Source organism: Oryx dammah, unplaced genomic scaffold (genome assembly GCF_014754425.2).
Source record: "Oryx dammah isolate SB20612 unplaced genomic scaffold, SCBI_Odam_1.1 HiC_scaffold_19, whole genome shotgun sequence".
NCBI lineage: Eukaryota > Metazoa > Chordata > Mammalia > Artiodactyla > Bovidae > Oryx > Oryx dammah.
The window spans coordinates 84,010,463-84,035,022 of NW_024070203.1; the positions used below are offsets into that span (position 1 = coordinate 84,010,463).

General features: G+C 39.1%; 1 protein-coding gene across 5 annotated transcripts in view; it reads left to right on the plus strand.

Annotated features, from left to right (window-relative positions):
- The window catches only part of RUNX1T1 (RUNX1 partner transcriptional co-repressor 1), a 152,918-nt gene that overhangs the window by 97,338 nt on the left and 31,020 nt on the right, over positions 1-24,560 (plus strand). For all 5 annotated transcript variants that reach the window (XM_040261099.1, XM_040261097.1, XM_040261101.1 and 2 more), the window contains 4 exons: positions 4,669-4,850; positions 16,780-17,027; positions 21,757-21,842; positions 22,466-22,667. In XM_040261099.1, coding sequence (XP_040117033.1) covers positions 4,669-4,850; positions 16,780-17,027; positions 21,757-21,842; positions 22,466-22,667 — 718 coding nt within the window. The remainder of the gene's footprint in view (positions 1-4,668; positions 4,851-16,779; positions 17,028-21,756; positions 21,843-22,465; positions 22,668-24,560) is intronic.

The window sequence follows — 24,560 nt, forward strand, 5'->3', positions numbered from 1 at the left end:
TTCACAAAGAGGGGAAAGTGAAAGTCGCTCAGTCGTGTCCGACTCTTTGCGACCCCCATGGACTATACGGTCCTTGGAATTCTCCAGGCCAGAATACTGGAGTGGGAAGCCTTTCCATTCTCCAGGGGATCTTCCCAACCCAGGGATCGAACCCAGGTCTCCAGCATTGCATGTGGATTCTTTACTGTCTGAGCCACCAGGGAAACCCAAGAAAACTGGAGTGGGTAGCCTATCCCTTCTCCAGCGGATCTTCCCAACCCAGGAATCAAACCGGGGTCTCCTGCATTGCAGGCAGATTCTTTACCAACTGAGCTATCAGGAAAGCCCCAAAGAGGGTAAAAGAGGGTTTAAAAAATATTTGAGAATATACTACACACATGGTGCTCTAGGCTAACTGCAAAGGGTTGGTTCTTAGCATTGTTCTCATGTAAGAAGTCATTTCTATTGTTAGTGTATGATATGTGCTTGTCTTTAGTAAATACCCTAGTCTTAAACATTGTGCAGAAATGTGCTTTGGTTTCATTAGGAGGTGACTCATGGATTAATACTCTCAGAAAGCCCTGCCCTAGTGCCTATGCCTGACGTCCCAGGGGGCTTGGCTTTTATTTATTTATTTATTTTTCCTCTCTTTTTAAGACACTTGGACCCAAAGATTGAGACAACTGGGACCTCCTCTGTTCAGAAAGGCATTTCTACCCGATGGCTTAATTAGTGTACATGGCACTTAGCTTCTACAGATACAACCCTGTGGTGGTGGTGGTTTAGTTGCTAAGTCGTGTCTGACTCTTGTGACCCCATGGACTGCAGCCCACCAGACTCCTCTTCCATGGAATTTCTCAGGCAAGAATACTGAAGTGGGTTGCCATTCCTTCTCCAGGGGATCTTCCCAACCCAGGGATTGAACCCAGGTCTCCCACAGTGCAGGCAGATTTTTTACCATTGAGCCACCATGGAAGTCCCAAACCCTGAGTTACAAAGTTACTTATGTTATTGATCTTCCTTTGACTTTGAAGAATTGTGTTATTGAGAATGAGTGCTATTCATACTTCCATATTATACATTGTATTCCCCTCACTTCCAAAAAAAAAAAAAACAAAGTAAAAAATTAAAAGACACATAGAAGAGAAAGCAACAGCACTCTGGATTAATAATGTCAGAGTAAGTTTGGTTTTCAGAGTCAGTCTGAGGTTTTTGTTTTAATGCTTGTCTGCGTGTGAAATCGTCTTCTTTCCTCTTACTCCATTTGAGATTGCCAGAATCATCTGTCAACAAGTCCGTCCTCAGTCTTTTTCCAAGTGCTGGGCTTGGTGAGGATTCAGTGATGGGTACACAAGATTTCTTCTGTTAAATATATACATTCCTTGGAATACATCTGATACAAAGAAAGCGGATACCTTTGTAAACTTGTAGTATATGCTGCTTTTTTCATGAATCTTAAGCAGGATATCTGAGCAGACTCACACCAGTACTGAAATGCGTGAATCTAATAATTATTAAAAACAATTTCTTTGTTCATCTCCCTATTTTTTCATTTGAAATTAGTAGTTGATCAAAGATATTTCATAGATTAGCCTTTTTCACTTGGGTAAGTAGCTAGATCCAAAACTGAAAGTAACAGGGAGCCTATTTTAAGGTTAATAGAACTATGTGTATATTTCATGTATCTTCTGTCTTCCTCAGTTCAGTTCAGTCGCCCAGTTGTGTCTGACTCTTTGTGACCCCGAGGACTGCAGCACGCCAGTCTTCCCTGTCCATCACCAACTCCTGGAGCTTGCTTAGATCCATCGAGTTGCTGATGGCCATCCAACCATCTCATCCTCTGTCATCCCCATCTCCTCCCACCTTCAGTCTTTCCCAGCATCAGGATCTTTTCCAATGAGTCACTTCTTCACATCAGGTGGCCAAAGTATTGGAGCTTCAGCCTCAGCAACAGTCCTTCCACTGAATACTCAGGACAGATTTTCTTTAGGATTGACTGGTTGGATCTCCTTGCAGTCCAAGGGACTCTCAGGAAGAGTCTTCTCCAACACCACAGTTCAAAAGATCAATTCTCCAGGGCTCAGTTTTCTTTATGATCTAACTCTCACATACTTGACTACTGGAAAAATCATAGCTTTGACTATAGAGACCTTTGTCAGCAAAGTAATGTCTCTGCTTTTGAATATACTATCTAGGTTTGTCATAGCTTTTCTTCCAAGGAGTAAGCGTCTTTTAATTTCATGGCTGCAGTCACCATCTGCAATGACTTTGGAGGCCAAGAAGATAAAGTCTGACACTGTTTCCACTGTTTCCCCATCTATTTGCCATGAAGTGATGGGACTGGCTGCCATGATCTTCGTTTTCTGAATGTTGAGCTTTAAGCCAGCTTTTCCACTCTCCTCTTCTACTTTCATCAAGAGGCTCTTTAGTCCTCTTCAGTTTCTGCCGTAAGGGTGGTGTCATCTGCATATCTGAGGTTATTGATATTTCTCCCAGCAATCTTGATTCCAGCTTGTGCTTCACCCAGCCTGGCATTTCACATAATGTACTCTGCATATAAGTTAAAGAAGCAGGGTGATAGTATGCAGCCTTGACGTATTCCTTTCCCAATTTGGAACCGGTCTGTTGTTCCATGTCCAGTTCTAACTGTTGCTTCTTGCCCTGCATACAGATTTCTCAAGAGGCAGGTCAGGTGGTCTGGTATTCCCATCACTTTAAGAATTTTCCAGTTTGTTGTGATCCACACAGTCAAAGGTTTTAGCATAGTCAATGAAGCAGAAGTAGATGTTTTTCTGGAACTCGCTTGCTTTTGCTATGATCCAAGGATGTTGGCAATTTGATCTCTGGTTCCTCTTCCTTTTCTAAATCCACATGAACATCTGAAAATTCTCAGTTTCATGTACTGTTGAAGCTTGGCTTGGAGAATTTTGAGCATTACTTTGCTAGCATGTGAGATGAGTGCAATTATGCGGTAGTCTGAACATTCTTTGATATTGCCTTTCTTTGGGATTGGAATGATAACTGACCTTTTCCTGTCTTGTGACCACTGCTGAGTTTTCCACATTTTCTGGCATATTGAGTGCAGCACTTTAATAGCATCATCTTTTAGGATGTGAAATAGCTCAGCTGGAATTCGATCACCTCCTCTGGCTATGTTCGCAGTGATGCTTTCTAAGGTCCACTTGGCATTGCTCTCTAGGGTGTCTGGCTCTCAGTGAGTGATCACACCATCATGGTTATCTGGGTTATTGAGATCTTTTTTGCATAGCTCTTCTGTGTATTCTTGCCACCTCTTCTTAATATCTTCTGCTTCTTTTAGGTCCATATCGTTTCTGTCCTTTACTGTGCCCTGCTTTGCATGAAATGTTCCCTTGGTATCTCCAATTTTCCTGAAGCGATCTCTAGTCTTTCCCATTCTATTGTTTGCCTCTATTTCTTTGCACTGATAACTTAAAATGGCTTTTTTATCTCTCCTTGCTATTCTTTGGAACTCTGCTTTCAGATGGATATATCTTTCCTTTTTTTCCTTTGCCTTTTGTTTCTCTTCTTTTCTCAGCTATTTGTAAGGCCTCCTTAGACAGCCATTTTGACTTTTTGGATTTTTTTCCTTGGGGATGGTTTTGATCACTGACTCCTGTACAGTGTCATGAACCTCCCTCCATAATTCTTCAGGCACTCTGTCTATCAGATCTAATATGGTGAATCTATTTGTCACTTCCACTATATGATTGTAAGGGCTTTGATTTAGGTCATACCTGAATGGTCTAGTGATTTTCCCTACTTTCTTCAATTTAAATCTGATTTTTGCAGTAAGGAGATCATCATCTGAGCCACAGCCAGCCTCTGGTCTTGTTATTGCTGATTTTATAGAGCTTCTCGATCTTCAGCTGTAAAGAATATAATGAGTCTGATTTTGGTACTGACCATCTATCTTCCCAGTGGGAAACAACAGTTGCTTATAGGCGGAGCTGGAATCTGGTATCCTGTAGAGCTTACAGTGTTTGAATATGAAGGCATCTTTTGTTTCTGCTTTTATATAATCTTTCTTTTTTAGTTTATTATTTTTAGTTGAGTGGTAATTGCTTTACAATATTGTGTTGGTTTCTGCCATACATCAACATGAATCAGCCGTAGGTATATATATGTCCCCTGCCTCTTGAAGTTCCCTCCCACCTCCTGCCTTGCTAAGTTTATGAAAGTGAAAGTGAAGTTGCTCAGTTGTGTTGACTCTTTGCGACCCCATGGACTAGCCTGTCAGGCTCCTCCGTCCATGGGATTTTCCAGGCAAGAATGCTGGAGTGGATTGCCATTTCCTTCTCCAGGGGATCTTCCTGACCCAGGGATCAAACCCTGGTCTCCCACATTGCAAGCAGAGGCTTTACAGTCTGAGCCACCAGGGAAGCTCAAAGTTTATGCAGGAATCCTAAAGAGGAGCCACTCCCAGAGTTATTAATGGGCTTGAAGGTAGGAGGGGTGAGACCTGCCTCAGGCATCTTATCCACCCCAGGCCCAGAGGGAAGCTTATGCTGTAGCCAGTGCTGGAAGTCGTGCCTGGGAACTGCATGCATTTGGCGGCATTTCCTTTAGTTGAGTTGTGTGGTCCGGTCTGCTAGTGTTTGCAAAGTGGAGTGGGTCCCCTGGTTAGAAGGAGCCTTTGGGCACCCTCTCATTCCTGTTCTGCCCTTACAGGCCAACTTGCCCCTTCTGCAGCGTGAGCTCCTCCACTGCGCGAGATTGGCCAAACAGAACCCTGCCCAGTACCTCGCCCAGCATGAACAGCTGCTTCTGGATGCCAGCACCACCTCACCTGTTGACTCCTCAGAGCTGCTTCTCGATGTGAACGAAAACGGGAAGAGGCGAACTCCAGACAGGTGAGAGCGGGGAGGACCCCAGACCGGCCGCATGAGACCACGTTTCATGTAGTGTTTCAACTGCTGACTGACACTTCTCGCAAAGTAATAAACTAGAGGGGCCGCAGGGAATCTTGCTCTGGCCTGGGGTGTTGCAGAATGATGAGTCTCTGGCCTGTGCAGGTTAAGCTTTGTTACTTGTAATTTTTTTTTTTTGGTTTAATTGATCTGCAGCACTATGATAGTTGCAGATATACAATCTAGTGACTTGATTTTTCTGTGCATCACAAATCATCACCACTGTTGCTTGAAATGTTAAAGTGAAAGGTAAAGATGAAGGACACTCAGAACGTGCCACGTGCCACTGATGTTTATCAGACACACAGTCAGTACAGGCATCCCGCATTTTATTGTGCTCTATTGTGCTCCACAGACACTGCTTTCCTTCCTTCTTTCCTTCCTTCCTTCCTTCCAGCCTTCCCCCCACCCCGCCCTTCCTTCTCCCCTCTCTCCCTTCTTCCCTTCCCTCTTAAACTGAAGGTTTGTGGCAACCCTGCATGGAACTCATCTCTTGTCACCATTTTTTAAAAAGCATTTGCTTATTTGGTGTCTCTGTGTTACGTTTCGGTAATTCTCACAATATTTCAAACGTTTTCATTATTATATTTGTTATGGTTATCTGTGGTCAGTTATCTTTAATGTTAACCGTTGGTATTTTTCAGAAATAAATTGTTTTTTAATTAAGGTATACACTCTTTTTATACATAGTGCTACTGTACACTTAAGAGACTATAGCATAGTGTAAACAGAACTTTTATGAGCACTAGGAAGGAAAAAAAAAATTTTATGTGACTGGCTTTAGTTGCTTTATCATGGTGATCTGCAATTGAACATATAGCGTCTCCAAGGTATGCCTATATTAAACTTCTCATTTACTATATTATTCATCCAAAACACATATTTTATTATTCCAATAATTTATTATTCAAAGTTTTCTCAGAACATGATGGTTTTGAAATCTGGCCTAAACAGTGCAGTAGCTGTTTACTTTGGATTTTGTATGAACTAAGAGAAAACTTTAGTGAAGCTAGTTGAACTGAGTGACTCTAAGAGTTAAGTAATAGAACTAATAGGTGGCATTTTTTCCTGATAAATTTTATCTACCAGTCAATATTCATTCTACCCGATACTCTGTTCTCATAACTGAGAATTCTAGGAAATGTAAAATAAAGCCCTTCTCCATGAAACCTTACAAATTAGTTGTTGAATGAGGCATATACATGAAACTTCCAATGTACCTTATTAAAGTGAGTTTCCTGAATACCTCAGCTTCATTTATAAATATTTTCTAATACAGAAATATGAAGTCTTATTAGCATCTTGCATTTGTAAAATATGGAGAATCTTAAAATGAAACTGTATTCAGAAACGTATTTGTCACATGCTTTGATTCCTTTCTCTGTTTATCCATTCACTTTTTCTGCGTTTTATCAGGCAAGAGTAGACCAGCCTTTGAAAGGTTAACACTCTGGCGCAGATTCATAGGAGCTTACGCTCCTTCTATCTGTGACCGACTTAGCTACCCTTAAATGTATTAGCTGCTTTGCAAATCAGAATGTTATTAAAAGCCAGCCAGTTTACATATAGTTATTACATAATCCTCTGTTAAGCAGTTTTTATGCTACAATCTCTGGAATTTTTCTCCTCATGACATGGGACCTCTTAACAGATTAAAATCCTCAAGCAAAGGGTTAAATGTTAGTTTACTTCTGACATCCTATAGACCCAACCTCCTTCCGTGACCTACCAACAGTGCTGCTTTCTTATTTTTGCAAGCTATATTTTCGTAGTCATATTTAAGCATTTGGTACTTTAGCTTTAAAGGCAGTGCTTAATCCAGGTGTCTGAGTGACATGTCCACGTGATACTGAAAACCAGGAGGCAGCCCAAGGATAGATGCTTCACATTTGTATTCCTGTCTGATCCTAACCTTTTACCCTGAAGGGAATCAGCCCTGTGTGATGGTACTGAGATGCTTTAGCTCCATTTTCCCAGGACAGTACAGTAAAGGAAGTTAGGGAGAGACTAGAAGGAAAATTGGGAAGGAGGACGTTTACTTGGGTGGAGGAAGGGATAACAGAGAAAGGTTTAGATGACTGTGATAAATGTGGAGATAGTCCTATAGCCAACATTAGACACAGACACAATCTATTCTAGAAACTTTAAATGCTAAGTAACTGTAACAGGCAGAATAAAAACTTGTTTTATCTACTTCTCTATATTTTCAGCCCTCTGTCCACTGTTTCTGTCCTAGTGTTTCATATGTGAATATCCTGTAACTTTAGATCTTTCTTGAACAGTATTGAGGTAAGCTTCCCAATGTGCTAATATCGATGTAGAAACTTTAGTATGAATTCCACAGAAAATCGGCATTTTTGTTGTGAAGATGTGTAACTGTATGCATGCCTGTTTGTTCAGTCAGACAGAACTTTCTTAAAAGCCCTTTAGTCTTGTTCCCCTCTGGTTATTCATAGACAGTTGCTGGAGTCAGAATTCACACAGTTGCTCTTTGGCTGGAACATTCTTTTTGAAGTGGAACCCTAAAGTGTGTGTTATAATGGAAAGATGGCAAATGGATTTCCTTAGAGTTAGGAGGAAGGGTAATGAGAATATGTTGTGTAAATACATTTGTATCTTGTGGGAATTTCATCAGAGCCAAGAAAATACGGGCCTCTACAGTATTTCTTTGCATATATTTTCTGCATCTTGTTTGCACATGCATTTTTCTCTTCTCCAGTTATTTATCTGTATATCCAGATCACTATATGAAATTTTATAGAGTATGGAGCTGTCTGACAGCAGAGCTTTTTTTGTTTTACTGAATGTTTTGTTGGTGCATATGGTCTGACATGGATGAGCAGCCACGGTGAGATTTTGGAGTCTATTAAACTGGCTCATTAAAAAGATCAATCTGTTTCTGTAATAACACTGGGAACCATCAGTCACTAAAAGAGGGAAAAACTGACACCTGAGGAGAAAACACATTTTGGTAATTTGTTCATGACATGTCATGAACAAAAGAGCACTCTATATTTTGTTTACAACTTTGGGGGTTTAAATTCTGTGACGATTGCTGATTTAATCTACTGAACAGTCCTCACGTATTTCAGGGATGGATTTTGGCAAATGTAACTTCTCATCCTTAAATATGATTGTTACTGGTTATATTTTTTCTTTTTTTAAAGCGTTCCTGTTATTTACAGAGAAATGAATACTCTGGGGAAGTCTCTGAAATCTTTCTTTTTTTTCTGTACAGAACAGTAAAATTTATTCTACTTCTTCTTAAAAATACTTCTAGGGTGAGTCCCTGAACAACTATACTAGATTTATAGGTCTGTGGTAGAATAACTTAGAACCCAAATGAGAAAGAAGACAGTTCATGTTAAAATCATGCTTTTTTTTTTTTTTTTCTAAATTATCAGGGAAAACTAATAGAAAGTTCTGATTTCCATTCTTTGTTCGTATATAAAAGTTTGTTCATCTTGCCATTCAGTGATGGAAAAAGCTGAAGAAGGGAATGTTGTTGTTGTTTAGTCACTGAATTATGTCTGACTCTTTTGTCAGCCCACAGACTGTAGCCCACCAGGCTCCTCTGTCCATGGGATTTCCCAGCCAAGAATAATGGAGCAGGTTGCCATCTCCTTCACCAGGCATCTTCTCGGTCCAGGGATCAAACCCACATCTCCTGCTTTGGTAGGCAGGTTCTTTACCACTGAGCCGCCAGGGAACCCCAAGGAAGGGCATACAGACTGTTTTCAGAGCTGGTTAAATGAAGTGACCAGTTTCAAACAGAGACTGGAATTTAAGAGCCCTCTTTAAAACCATACCAATGGTCTTGAGGACACAGTTTCAAGTAGGATCAGGAGGGAAAGAGCAGTTAGACAAAGGCTGCATTTTGAGACTACAGAATAGAGAAAAATCACTGCATTTAAAAAGATACTTTTTTGTGTGTTAATTATCATTTGATCTCTTTTTCTCACAGCTTAGCTGTTGCAACATTTTGTCTTTAAAGTTGTGCTCTTACTTGTTATGGCGATTTTCTGATGCAGAAACTTTCTGGCTTAAGAAATCAAATCGAGTGATCATTGATCTTATATGGATAACACTGTCTCCACTATGTTCTTCCCCCTTTCAAGTGATTGACGTTAATTCTTAATCCCCTTTAACGATCTATGTATTTTTTATTATCATTTTAATGTAATTATGTTTTAAGTTACTCTCAGTTGAACACATCTTGATTTTTATTTTGAAATCCTCATGGTTGCATGAATGTGTATTTCCCCCACCCCCAATTATTAAACATTATTTTTTTTTTAGATTTTCTTGAGTTTTAGAAGTATATAATTTGTCAGCTGGGAGAGATCTTATGGATTTACCAGGCCAGTCTTTTATCTTGAGGAAACTAAGACCCAGAGAACTTGCTTAAAGTTATAGGACTTCTTCATGGAGAAATCAGCATATTTATCAATACATACCTGAAATCTTCCAGTTGCACAAAATATGTATTAATGTGCAGAATGTGAATAAGGAAAGTTCAACAAAGAATTATATCTTTTTTTCTCCTTACTTTCCCTCATTTATTTCTTCTCTGTAATTGCTCATGTGGGCAAATGCAACAGTTGAATGTACTGAGGTTTTGTAAATCTTTGTAAGGATAGAGGATCCACAGTCAGCCTGGTTTCTTGCCTTACTGAGTAAATTAGAAAACACTGAATGTTTGAGGGTCATAAGGCAGTCGTTTTGAAACCGTGTTGAATATATGAGATTTGTCAGCAATGTGCACACCAGCTGAACCTGTTAGGTCCATTTTTTCCTTTACTGCAAAATGAATGAGATTTCAATATTTTTGTCGAATTGACTCTGTGAATAAGAATTAAATATTTATTTTTTTTTTTATTTTTTTATTTATTTATTTTTTTTTTTGAATTAAATATTTATTATCTAGCATGTTCAGTTTTCTATGAAAAATATGAGGAATTTATATCACACATTCTTGTTTCGTGTTGCATTTTTTATGCATTCATCAGCTTCAAGAAGACAGGCATCATTCCTGTAGAAATGACTTTTTTTTTTTCATAATAATCACATCAGTTGTGGAGGCTTCTAGTGAAATAGTGTTTACATGATGAGGAAGATTACATAGCTGTCTAGAACATTTTGGTCTCCCTGTTCTAGCCTCAGTGTTGACTTTGCATAGGTTCAGCCTGACTGGATAATATATCTGAGCTCACATGGCTTGTAAGAGGCATGGATGGGATTCTAGCTCCTAGGTTCTCTAACTTTAATTCCCCATGCTCTTATAACTATGTTTGTAATACCATAGCCTCTGAACACCTCAGCTTGAAAAGCAAGCGCTTGGTTAAGCTGTTGAATGCCAAGTACGTGTTAGACTCTTTATGTAGATTCTCTCATACAGTCCTCTCAGGAGCTCTGAAATACCCGTCTTGTGACACATGTAGAGATTAAGCCTCGTGAGTTCATAGGGCCTGCAAATAGCAAAGCCAAAATTTGAAAGCAACTCCATAGCCCCTGCTCTTTCAAATGTACATTCTGGAGTGGCTTTGTCTGCTTCTGATCTCCCATACCATTTTTGTACTCTTTTTAATGGTACCTGCCGAGTTCAGGTCCTGTGTAACAGAATTGAAGCCTTGTATCTCTTATTGAACTGTGTTTATGGTAGAAGTTTGGCTTCCCTGGTGGTTCAGGTGGTACAGAATCCATCTGCAGAACAGGAGACCCAGGTTCCATCCCTGGGTCAGAAAGAGCCCCTGGAGAAGGGAATGGCAGCCCACTCCAGTATTCCTGCCTGGAGAATCCCATGCACAGAGGAGCCTGGAGAGCTATAGTCCATAGAGTTGCGAAGAGTCAGACACAACTGAAGTGACTTAGCATGCTCACACGTGGCAAAGACTTTCTTGCTAGCACACTTTGAAAAGGAACTTAAGTCTACTGCTAAACCATAATCTGTGTTGGGAATCATGTCTTGCTTATTTTGGTATGTCCAGTTAAGCTCCAGATAATGCATGTCACACATGCCAGCTGTATAAAAATAAACAAAGCAGAACACCACAGACAAAAAAGCAACAATAAAACACTAGTTCAACAAATAATCAAAATTAAACTGAATACAGTCATTTTTAGTAGTGTAGCAAATGGTCTCTCCCCCAAGAGTCTTTTTTGTTTTCTTGTTTACTTTCTGTCATTTTAAAAGATGCATCCCTGAAACACCCACATCCATGAAAACAGCTCAGGAACAAAGTGCTGTGATTGATTCACTAACAAAAAACTAGAGGCCTCCAATTGGGATGTATAGATGACAGATTAGAATAAGAAAGCATAGTTCCAGATAGCGGGAGCAGTAGCAGCTGACTACTTCAACAGTGGCCAGAAATGAGCAAAGATGAGGGGACAGCCACTCCCAGGCAGGTTGGCCAGCAGATGGAGTGCTCCAGGGACTTGTGTCCAAAGCTTTCCACCTTCTCCTTCGGGGAGAGAAAGCTCTGGGAACCTGTATATTGTAATCCTTAAAGTTCCAGGTATGGTGATTTTATCCAGACTGGCCAGCATCCACCTGCATCCATCTTACTTACTCCAGAAGCTGTCAGCCCTCGTCTCAGGAAGTAATCTCCGGGGTGGTGGTTTAGCAGTAGCGAGCTGGAAGGCACTTCTTTCTGTGTGGCTCAGTAGTGATGGTCCTGTGTCACTCGGCGCTGCTTTTCACCATCTAAACATCCCACTTCCTGCAGGGTGATATTTCTACAAACACAGAAGTCCCCACAGGTTGTCCTGAAGAATCAGGTTTGGTTTTCTTTTTAAGGTAGCAGGGGAATCTGCAATGTATTTTGCTTCAGATGCGTTATTCAACACCGCTAGAAGGTGGTTATGTAAAATTCTTATCTGAACTCACCTATTTCCTGAAGAGACTGTTTACTGAGTTGAGTTTTGAAAATACGATGCCATAAATGACTCTTCTCCCCCTGCCCTTTAACTCTACTGTCTCGTCCTTCTGTGGAAACCTTCACAAACTGCATTTATTAGAAAAGGAAAGGGACATTTGTTTAAGATTAAGTCATTTATGTCTTTGAGCTTTTCTTCAACAGAACTGTCACCTCCTGAGATTTAGGCATAGACTGCTTTCTAAAATATGAAAGTAAAGTTTTTAAAAAACAAAAAAAACTCAGGCAGTATCTGAGCCCTGCCTCTGACTGAGATGCCTGCAGACAGTGTTGTGATGGAGCTAAGATAAAGTGTCTTAGGTGGGGCAGAAGGACCTGTGACAGAGAAGAGACTAGCAGCAGGACTTGATTTGGAGCAGAAGGTTAGAGAATATAACTCTACAGAGTTATAGAGTGACTTCTAGTTTCTATTTTGATGGCTAAGTAGAAGGTGGCATAATTGACTGGTGTTGGAAGTATCAGAGAAAGACAAGGTCAGTTTAGACATGTGCTGTTTGAAATACCTGTGGTCAAAGGGAGAAGTCAGTACCTAAGGCAGGTGTTTATTTGTAACAGGACTGACTTTTTAAGTTTCTTCCTTGCCATTCTTAGCTTTATTACGCTGTACCAATTTGCCTTTCCCTAGAATAATCTTTATAGTGCTGTTTTCCCCATTTAAAAAACATTTTAATCTCAGAAAAAAACTTTTGTGTTCCTCTCATGCAGGAGATTGCTTGGTCCTCTTACTCTGATTATTGCCATGATCTTAATAATATTTTTTTTTCATTCTTCCTCATTTCCATGTTACTAAGGGATCATCAGTGCATACTAGCCAATTATGACATTTAAAGTATTTTATATAGAGGAAATTTTTTTAAAAGCTTTTCTTTCTCAAATAAATCAGTTTACAGCCTCTCTGTCGAAGAGCTGAGAAAACAGCCTGAAGTGGAATAAGGTGTCAATTCAGTTGTCTCTTAAGTGTTTTTTTTGTTTGTTTGTTTGTTTAAAACATGTTTTATTTCCTATTAGTTTCATTTTACTGGGCAAGAAACTCAAGCCAGAAAGTTAACTTTCCCAAGTTATCTCAAGGTCACACAGCTGAGTCCTGAAGAGTCCTCTGACAACCACAGACCCTGAGAGAAAAGTGATTGGGACCTAAATGTTGAAGTAGATTATATTGAGAAAACTTTCTTATGAAAAGGAGATAGAAAATGAAAAGCAAACCAAAAAAAACTGCTTTCCAGAAACCCATAAGATGTGACAGACTTCCTACTAGAATCTGGGTCATTTTGAGAGTATGTTGGTATGGGACAATGGATATTTGTTAGTTTTGCCTAACACATTTTGAGAAGGTAACAAATAAACATACAAATTTAGAATTTGCCCCCAAGCAATGACATGTTGGTAGTTGTAAGCATTTCTAAGAAGCAGACAAATAGCAAGTTGTTTTGGTTAGCTTATATGGACATAACATCCTTTAAGTAGGGTTGGCTTTGTAAGTAGCCATGAGTGATTGGAGGAAGTACCAGGGAGGCTTTTCATACCTTTGTTTCTATGGGCTGTTTTAATGTTTGAATTCTTTTCTGCTAAAAGATTACCCTCCCTTTGTGAAGCGATGAGCTTTATTGTTTGAATTGTTACAAGAGTTATGAGACCCAGAATAGCGACTGTCCCTGCCAGGGGTATGACAGAAATGACAGGACAGACCCAGGAGCTAGCTCTGCTTCTTAGGACCTTACTGTCCTTGTTTTAGGAGGGAAAAGAAGCTTCAGTGCGGGCTCGCTGAAGTAATAGCACTGATCAGAAGGCTGACCTGCCGGCAAAGTTAAGTAACATATCCAGCTACTTTGAAACTAGTACGACTTCTTCCAGTGATGTATGTTTTTATTATCTCTGAACAAGGAGATACAAAACCAGTGAGCTGAATTGGTTTTGACACAATTGGGTATCTAGAAATGATTTTATGTTTATATATTTAGGCTGCTAAAAGATATTTAGAGGATATTTTCTATTTCTGCATAAAAAATCAGCTGTAAATAATATACTGTTCAAAGCAAAGCACAAAGAAGTTCTCTGTTGGTTCAAATGGTTGGCTTAGCCATAATTTGGCTAGTACACCGTCAACTTTGTGTGTTTCGATCTACATAACCATGACATTCTAAAAAATTATTCATTTATTTAAATAGAGGTATTGCTAAGTCACTTCAGTCGTGTCTGACTCTGTGTGACCCCATAGATAGCAGCCCACCAGGCTCCCCTGTCCCTTGGATTCTCCAGGCAAGAACACTGGAGCGGGTTGCCATTTTCTTCTCCAATGCATGAAAGCGAAAAGTGAAAGTAAAGTCCTTCAGTCGTGTCCAACACCTAGCGACCCCATGGACTGCAGCCTACCTACCAGGCTCCTCTGTCCATGGGATTTTCCAGGCAAGAGTACTGGAGTGGGTTGCCATTGCCTTCTCTGAGATAGAGGTATAGTTGATGTGAAAACTTATAAAGTTTCAGGTATACAACATAGCGATTTATAATTTTTAAAGGCTATACTCCACTTACATAGTTATTATACAATATTGGCTGTATTTCCTGTGTTGTGGAAATGGCATTTAGAAATAAATATAGAATAATTGAATTGCAGAGTTTTCAAACTAGAAAGGACCTCAGAAATCATCCTAGTCCAGTGGTTTTCAAACTTGATTTCAGCAGCTGACTTTTTCCTTAAAAAATGAAACTGTTAAAATAGATTCAAATGATAAGTGGGTTCCTCTGGTCCTTTAAATCTTGATTGTTGGGGTAAAAGCTCTTTATTGCCAGCAGAATCCCTAAGCATTTCAGGTGACACAGTTTGAAAACCACTGATCTAGTCCAACCCTTTCATTTTACAGATGAGCAAACTGAGGTCCAGAGAGGTTAAGTGGCTTGCCCAAGGTCACACAGCTAGTCGTGGAAGAGCCAGGGCTAAATCTCAGGTCTCTTGACTCCCAGTCCAGTGCTCTTTCCACTACACCACACTGCCAGTAAGGTAGGTGCTGTGTTGACATTATGTTCATAGCTACTAATAGTCTTCAGTATTTTCTGATCTATGCTGGAAATACTTATGCATTGACTGCTGAAATATATTATTCAGAAATGTGTAGGATATGGAAATACAGATGAGAATCACATAATTATCCTCTTAGATGATAAATCTAGAAATCTTCTGTTCACTTTCAAAAATTATTTTAAGCAATATGTTTAGATAATGTTTGAGACCCTTTAGTCTGGTCAGTGATCAGTATGTATGGAGTCAGGATATTTGAGGGTCGACCCTTTGACAGGAGCAGCATTGAGACTTCTGTTTGATACTCCTGTGAGAACTGTGCCCTGCTGGCATTTCCAACGTTGGACAGTCTCCTGGTTGCAGAACATCTTCCTCCAGCACGGGTTGGGCATGTATTCATTTCCTATTGAAGTCTGCAGTTTCCCCCAGTTCTTAATATGCCTCTGCACCTTCTACCTATAACTCCTTTGTCATTCTTAATCTGGTGTGTGTAAATTGTCACTGGGGCTCTACCCTAAAGGGGCATAAAGGACGACTCATCGTAGATGCCTCTTGCCCCTAATGATCTCTGTTGTCCAGTCAGTTTCCACTCAGATCCCTCCAGTTTAATCAAAGGCTATCCCTGGGCACTAGGAAAGTGGGAAAAGTCTCTTAAAGTCTTTAAGTCTAACCCACCTACAATCAAAAAAAGGGATGAAGATGGAAATTCCCTGGCAGTCCAATGGTTAAAAAAAAGCTTGCAGAAGTCTGCTGCTTCTGTGACTTGGTCAAATTCTTAGGGGGACATTTCCCAGGAAAAGGAGATGCTGCCACTGGTTAAGAATAGACTGATGGTCTTGTGAGGAGAGCCAGCTGCTAGGTAAAAATTAGTTTGGGAGCTGTGCCTCCAGTCAAACTGCATGTGACATGTTCCTATCTTACTGAATATATTGAGTTAATCTCCTAGAGACACATCCAGCCAGAAAATATTTCTTTGACCCTACTTTCTGTTTGAGAATGTTAGAGCAGTTATCAGGTCCCATTTACAGACTGTGTTCCTTCTGAAAGACATGTCCAGAGTTTTGTGTATCACATGATAAAAGACAGACAGAGTGTGCCTGCCCTGGTCTAAGATCTGATGGCCTCAGACAGGCCCCTGCTGTGTCTGCACGTGTGTTTCCTCAACTTTAGCTCTGTATGACTGCTGATTATCTTGGTGGCCCAAGGAAATGTCAGTCTGAGACATTACATTGTTTCATGTGCGTTAATTCAGTTTGATCAGTGCTTTTGAATAGAATTTTCTGAGATCATGGAAATGATCTGTATCTGTGTTGTACAATACAATAGTCACTAGCAGTAGGCAGCAACTAAACACATGCAGTGTGGCTATTGATACCCGAGAACTGAATTTTAAACTTTAGTGTTAATTCACTTGTAATTTAAGCAGCCACGTGTGGGTACTGTATTGAACAACACAGCTCATAGAAGTCAGATGCCAGGTTGGATCAGTGCAATAGATGTACCCAAAGAACTAAAGAGTGATGCTGTTGTACCTTGATGAATTGCCAGATACAGTTGATCCGAGGGTAATTTGTTAGAAATCAAGTGTTCACTTTTGAATGAAAATGTTATCTACGGAGGAGAGAGCAGGCTTCCTCTTATTTGTGACCAAACCATACACGCCTCAACTGAAAGATGTTTACGGATTTGATGAAAAGTGGAACCTTTTCTCCTTTGTGCAGCCGTGGGATCATTGAGGCATCCGCCTGGGTTTCAGTGAATCCTCACAGGTCTAGGCAGCTGAGTTTAGAAAATTTCTGGCCAGCGAAAAGAATATTCTGTTTATATTACAGGTTCCAAGTATCTGAACTATGCTGCTTTCTGAGTCCATTATGAAAAGAAGGAAAAAAAAAAACAACACCTCTTTTTCTTCCTCCCTCAGAACCAAAGAAAATGGCTTTGACAGAGAGCCTTTGCACTCAGAACATCCAAGCAAGCGGCCGTGCACTATTAGCCCAGGCCAGCGGTACAGTCCAAATAACGGCTTATCCTACCAGCCGAATGGCCTGCCTCACCCCACCCCTCCACCGCAGCATTACCGTTTGGATGATATGGCCATTGCCCACCACTACAGGGACTCCTATCGACACCCCAGCCACAGGGACCTCAGGGACAGAAACAGACCTATGGGTAAGACTGAAGGATCTCTTCAATTCTTAGGAGATGGTGTGCTCCAAGACTTGCATCCTTACTGCTCAGCTAAACTTCAGGCTTGAAATCTGTGATGGGGTAAAAATACTTCCTGATCTAATGTCTCCTTTATGAGAAAACTTCGTTGGTGTTAATATCTCTTTCAACAGCTGTGTTTTCTCTTACTTACAATCTTTGTGACAGCCGGTTATTTATTTATTTATTTATTTTCCAAAGGGTGTGTATCTGCTGACCCCAGACAGGTCAACTGTATTAACAAACACAAAGTAAGTGTTTAGTGCATTTTTTTTTAAGTGTGAGAGATTTCATATGTAGTTGGCCTGCCACAACTATTTTTTACCAAATCAGTTTCTTTAATTGTTATCTTTTATTTTCAGATAGTCTCAAAGTTCATTTTGGTTTCCCCAGTCTCTGTGATAGTCTGTATTTGAAAAATATGATATGGTATTATGTCTATGACTTAAGTCAGCAGATGTTCTTTGAGGACTGATTTAGTACTTTTTTTTCCAACATGGAAGTGCTAGTGATTCAATCTACTGTTGACAATTTGGTCAAAGATGAGAATACTGAAGAAGGAATGAGTTTGGGTAAATATGTGTCCTGTTTGCCAGTGTTCATTCTTTTTTTGCATAAAACTGTTGGAAGTGAAGCATTTAGGAGACAAGGTCTTCTAAAGAACCAGTGCTTGCCATGAAAAATGAGAAGGAAGACAAATAGGTAAGCTTTGATGCACAATCAGTGTTTGAGGTGATCCCGTCGGAACACCGCTCTTGTTCCTGGGACTTCTTTAACTGTGTATCTTAGGCAAGTCAAGCTAGTGATAATGGAAAGCAACGCTCAGCCGTCTTTCTCATCTTTTTCCATCCTCTGTGTCCATGCCAGGCCTGCTTTTCTTCTTAGCTGATTGCTGAAAAACTTGCCTGGCCCAGATGGTCTGGTGGGTAAGATACTGGAAGCATCACAGGACCTGGAGTTGAGGGGTCACAGGACTCAGGAAGCCTGGCCAGTTGCCCACCTGAGGGGTAGGACAGAGGGTTTTATAGCCCCAGGCAGAGAGAACGTGGTGAGCAGAGGTTTAGGTTAGACTTCTGTCACTTTTTGCCTTAGAAAACCCGGCCCTCCAAATGTTTAGAAGACAGAAAGTGTGAGTCAGGTTGAGGGCAGGGGTGATGGGGGGCCTGGATGTGAGACAGTAAAATAGTAACTTCACTTCCCCACAATAGTCATTTCTGCATTTATATAGTGTGTCAGACAAATCCGTCTGATGTTCTCCAAGGTACCATTTCGAAGAGCTTTCAAAAATGGTTATGTTTTTTCTCTGTCTGGATTGATATTTTGACCCTGAAATCAAATGTGATAACAACTTCCTTTCAAACAAAGCCTTGCCATTTGTTGATGACGAATGCTCTCAAACCATGGTTGCTTATTTTCAAATAGAGGTGGAGTCACCAGGTCATTGTAAGATCAATTCAAGATACCCTATTTTGTAGGTGGTAGGAAATGGCCTATTTCTTAGGCAGTAAATTCTATTTCATGAAATATTAGTTCCAGTACACTATAAAGTAATCAACAAGGAAGTAATTATGCTTATGTGCAATGATTATGTTTTCATCTAGTAATATAAAATATCCCTTTATGAATTATACCTGTACCCACTGGTTTTATGTGATTTTTTTTTCCATGAGACCATGTTCCTTACCTTTTAATTATATTAGCTTATAAAACTAATAGTGCTAATCTCTATAAATATATGCAACTACTTAACCATCCCTGAAGTCTGGTGGAGTTTAGTGTGTTTTAAAGTAAAGTCTTGATGTATGAGTAACAAATTATGGTGTTACATCAGGCTGTTATTTTGAGAATATAAAAATGGTCATACTCAGACACAGAGGACAGGCTTGTGGACACGAAGAAAGAGAATAGAGAGAGTAAAATTGGAACACATATGTTACCATATGTACAATTAAATGGCCAGTGGATATTTGCTGTATGACACAGGGGGCTCAAATCCAGGGCTCTGTGACAACCTAGAAGGTTGGGATGGGGTTGGCAGAGGAGGGAGGCTCAAGAGGGAGGGGACATATGTATACCTATGGCTGATTCACGTTAGTATATGGCAGAAACCAATGCAATATTATAAAGCAATTGTCCTCCAGGTAAAAAGTACATGAATTTAAATTTAAGAATTGTCATAAATGTATACTTGGTCTGGTACGATTTATAAATGTTTATTACATGTAGAAACGTGTACCTGCTTGACTGTTTTAGTAAAATAGCTTTACAGGCAGCATTAGTTTATAAATAAGCTTAGAGTTTCAGTAAGGAATTGGGTAAGACTCAACATTAGTGTCAAATGAAATTGTTTTAATGAGTTTGAATTGTTTTCCTCTAGTACATCCCTCTGGTATTATGGCTATAAATAAAAATTGTGTAGTGATAAATCTTTTAAGTATCCAAAATAGAGAAATTAATAAGTGGAAATTTTTGAGTTTTTTTTTTTTTTAAGATTTGGCTCTATACAACAAAGAGTTCAAAAACAGCAAAAAAAAAAAAAAAAAAAACAACCTATATTTTTTCACCAGGTACTTGGACTCAAACATGTTTCTAATGTATGTATTATTTTTCTGTTGTTAAATGAGATGCTGCTTAGCACTGTTCCATAATTGGCTGTTATCCCATTAGCCTAAAACGTCCTATTGCTCATTATTATTACTCCAGGTGTTAGAGCTCACATCACTATTGATATAATCTGCTGAATTTTTGAAACTTTTAAGATCTCTGAAGTTGTTGGCCTTATATAGGCAAATGTAGTAAGATGCCTCTATCACAAAACCACACATTTATGTCATTATCACTCTCCAGTTGTTTTCTCTGATGCTTCATTTCAGGCAGTCCTTTTCCCCTAAAACACAAGCAACAAATAAATCAACAAAAATTACATATCTGCAAACATTTCAACTTGAAATTGTCACAACAGAGAAATAACTAAATATTACTCTTTTCCAATGTCTTTTCTATTATGCAGATTATTAAAACTTATTTGCAATTTTACTTTTTTACCAATAGATGGCATTGACAATTTTAGCTTTAAAAATGTATTTCAGAGTATAGTCTAACTGGAGAGGAATGGTATATTTAGTCTGAGAAAGCTGTCATACACTTCCATCAGTTATAAATTAAATCGTATTTCATGGTTGGCTGAAAAAAGTCATGTGACTCATTATCTTTATTTCACTGAATCAGCTAAAACAGAATTTGTAACCACTCAGATTTCACAAAAAGTGGCATGCAGTATCTCATAACTTTTGTTGTTCAGTCGCTCAGTTGTGTCCAGCTGTTTGCGACCCCGTGGACTGCAGCACGCCAGGCTTCCCTGTCCTTTACCATCTCTTGGAGTTTCCACAAACTCACATGCATTGAGTCGGTAATGCCATAACTTTTTAAAAATTGTTTTAATTCCTACCATAACTCCCTCAGAAAAAGAGCCTAGGTGTCTAGAAGCCTAACCGGTGCCAAACTTAATTTGCTCTTCAGTGTAACAATGTAAGAAACAGCAACCAAAACAAAGGTTTAATTATTTAAAGTGAGAAATGTTGCATAGCTCAGTGCCTTTCCTTTATAGTAGAAGATGCATGGTTTACACATCCTGAATTTGTCAGAAGAGCCACACGTTTCTGGGTATCTCTGATCATAACTGTCCCTTTAACAAGACACATTTTCTATTTTGATAAGCATCCTGGCTAATTTCGTATGTTCATTATTGTTCTCACTTGGTGTTTTCTTACTGCCTTTTCATGGTAGCATCTCCACTAATGCTAAGAGTGTTAATATTTGTGCTGTGGATTGCAAATTAGGATTTTTAGTTTCTTGGCTAGGATTTATGATATCTGTCCAAAATGATATCTAATATATTGATTTTTCTTTATTTTTAAATTTTTGGCAAGTTGAGTGAGTATATTTTGCTTTTATGTTATGGCCTAATTTTAACATGAAAGTGAAAGTTGCTCAGTCGTGTCCTATCTTTGCGACCCCATGGACTATACAGTCCATGGAATTCTCCAGGCCAGAATACTGGAGTGGGTAGATGTTCCCTTCTCCAGGGCATCTTCCCAGCCCAGGGATCAAACCCAGGTCTCCTGCATTGCAGGCAGATTCTTTATCAGCTGAGCCATGAGGGAAACCCAATTTTAGCATGAAAATGTATTTAATAGGATTGTGTTGATTTTTACTATGCTCAAATGTGGACTAGTTTAACCATGCTTGTTTTAGAAAAGCATATCCCTATCCATGTAAAACAAATTATGCCGTCTTCATTTTTAATGTGGGAAAGCCACACATTGAACTTAATGTCTACTTGTGGTTTCCTGTATTTATTAAGATTGAGGATATATTTATATTTTCACTTAGGGAATATTATATGGATAACTGGCTCAGGGCTTGGTGTCATTTTACTCTCCATATCCTCATGTGTAAAAGAAGTAGTTCTGACCAGATGACCTCTAAAATTTCTTCTAGTTCTCACATTTTATCATTCTATGAGGGACCTATTAAGTAATTCTGTATCTGAGTATGATTCATGTCTGCATTCAAAAATCGAATATGTTTTCACATTGCTTAATTTGCCCACATAGTCTTTGCTAAGTGCCTCTGCACATATGGATTATGTTCTTAATGTTTTCGGGTGATTCAGCCTTCTCTGTATTTGTAGGGTTGCATGGCACACGTCAAGAAGAAATGATTGATCACAGACTAACAGACAGAGAATGGGCAGAGGAATGGAAACATCTTGACCATGTAAGATGTCCCTAATCATTTAGGTTAAAAAATGTTTTGAAAACAACTGGAGTGAAGTGACATGATAAAATAAAAGTGTGGGGGTTCTGAAGCTGTTTTCCGCCATCCTTGAAAAATAATATCCAAGAATGTTTGAAGTAGAATATAGGATTTGATTTCTAAATCAGGTCAATGTATGGCAAAACCACTACAATATTGTAAAGTAATTAGCCTCCAATTAAAATGAATAAATTTATTTTAAAAAAACCCAGTATTGAAACCACTTATATGAGAGAAATGTTTGGATCATTGAAAGGAATTCCTAGAGCCGTATCGATGAATGAGTGCTACTGTTTGGGGAGAGTCATTTGGTTTATCCAGTAATGGGATTAGTATTTGGAAGTATGGGTTAACTTCAGCTAAAATCTCCCTGTCATGCCTCCCGCATTTTATTCTCATTACTATTGAACCTACTCATCTATTGGGTCTGTTTCCAATCTAACCTTTGAAAATATCAGAGGCCTTCAGAGTAAAGTAGCATTCTTCGTTGTCCTAAAGTAGTTTGTTTGGCTACCCACCAAGGTCTTTAGAGTTGTGGTGATTGATCCGTATTTCCTTTCTCCTCCTGCCCGTCTCTCCCCCAGCTGTTAAACTGTATAATGGACATGGTAGAAAAAACAAGACGATCTCTCACAGTACTAAGGCGATGTCAGGAAGCAGACCGGGAGGAGCTGAATTACTGGATCCGGCGGTACAGCGACGCTGAGGACTTAAAAAAGGGCGGCAGCAGTAGCAGCAGCCACTCCAGGCAGCAGAGTCCTGTCAATCCAGACCCAGTGGCGTTAGGTATCTTTTCTTCAGATGGACATACTGAACAGATCTATCTTATGCTATTAATACTGCTTTTATTTTTAATTTGTCTCGGCAAAAATAAAGGCGCTACAGAGAATTGTAGAACAATAAATACTTTATATCCTCAAATACGTCTTGTCTGTTAGGCAGATTGGTATAGAAAGGGTCAGTCACAAAAATTAAACTCCTTTTGTAGGTTAATGTGCTGGGCTGATGAGCAAACTTCCAAGCTGGACCAGAATTTCACGTACATCACTAAAATGTGTGCTCCTTCCTAATACAGCTCTTTGGACCCTGTCTCCAACCTACAAAAACAAAATCTCTGGGAGTGGGTTTGGAGTCTCTAGCACTCTGTCTTGGGATTTGTGCTGTACTTCAATGTTTGAGAGCACTTTATCTCAAAACCAACCCAGGAAGAGACCTAAGGGCTTTGTCATTTGCCCACCGACACTGGAAAATTAGTGATAAAGATATGGCTCTTCCATGATCTTAATGATTGCTTAATCATGATTTTATTAATTCTAGTAACTTATAGGACTATTAATGTAGCCATGCTTTAGAAGGTTAATGCTAACATGTAGCTATAGTTAGTACTGTTATTTGAGAATTGCTGGGGTTATAAATAGAATGTAATTCTAAGTATTTGGAAAGAAACTTTGAAGCTAAAATAATTTTTGAGTGACCTGTAGACTTTTTCCTAATTTAATTATAAGCTACTGTCATTTACATTGCTGACCATTACTTGTATATACAGTCTGAGTCAACTTAATTAAGGTGGATTTGTGTTGATCCTTATTTTCTCATCTCATTTTCTTAAGTGTTTAGTCCCACACCTGTTACCTAGCTTAGGTTAAGGTACAGTCTGCTGTAAAAACAAAACTAATTACATATGTGCAGATTAAGCTCGTGACTTTGGCCTCTCATTATCAACCATGGCTGATTATCAGAAATTTAAAATTTGAAGTATATTATCTGACTGTTGATCACATTATCTTTTTTTTTAATTAAAATGATTCTTAGTCAATAAAATTTCCTTTGTATTTAGGTTTGTGGATTCTTGCTCATCCCTGAACGATGAGTGTCTGTAGCCATAAGTATTAAATACAGGAGGATTCCAAGTCACTTAATTAACCTAACAAACGTTCTGCAGTATATTTTAAAAATAAAAGTGTCATTTCTTAGGTTATGTTAAGGCAAGCAATGAAAATAGGTTTAAGTTTAATTTGAATCAACATTGGTCCAAATAAAACTAGAATAAGCATCTTATTTTTTACTTCTGTACTGTCAACCAAAATTAGTAATATAAAGAGGATATTTATAATCATTCAATCTAGGCAAAAATTGAGAGCCTTAAACAAAACTTTAAAATATCCATTTTACCTGGCTCTGTTGAAGCAATTCATCAAGTCAGTGCTTATTTTTTGTGCCTGGCTTACTGTGTACCAGGCATGGTACACAGTACTGCTGGGTACTGCAATAAAGGAAAAAGTTTCTTAATTCTGTCCTTTGAGGAATTTTTGAGCTAGTGGAAGAGATAGGCAAGGAGACAGCTAGTGGTCGTACCAGCAGGCCACTCAGTTCAGTCCCCTGCAGTGACAATATTATCTGCTGTCCATTGTAAAAGAAAAATTTCGGAAATGGATAGTGTTTCAGACCTATGTGAGTTATTTATTCAGCACACTGCACATAGGACCATTACCATATAGTCACATATAGTCAAGCCTTCTAGTGATGCAGGCATACATCATTCTCTGAGAAGGCAGGTTTACATAATCAAAAGAGTAAACTTGGTTTTAAAACTTTCTTCTTAAGCATACACAAATCACATTGCTTTTAATGATGCTTAATGAATTCCTATTTTTGGTAAAAGAGATTGCTTTGGTTTTA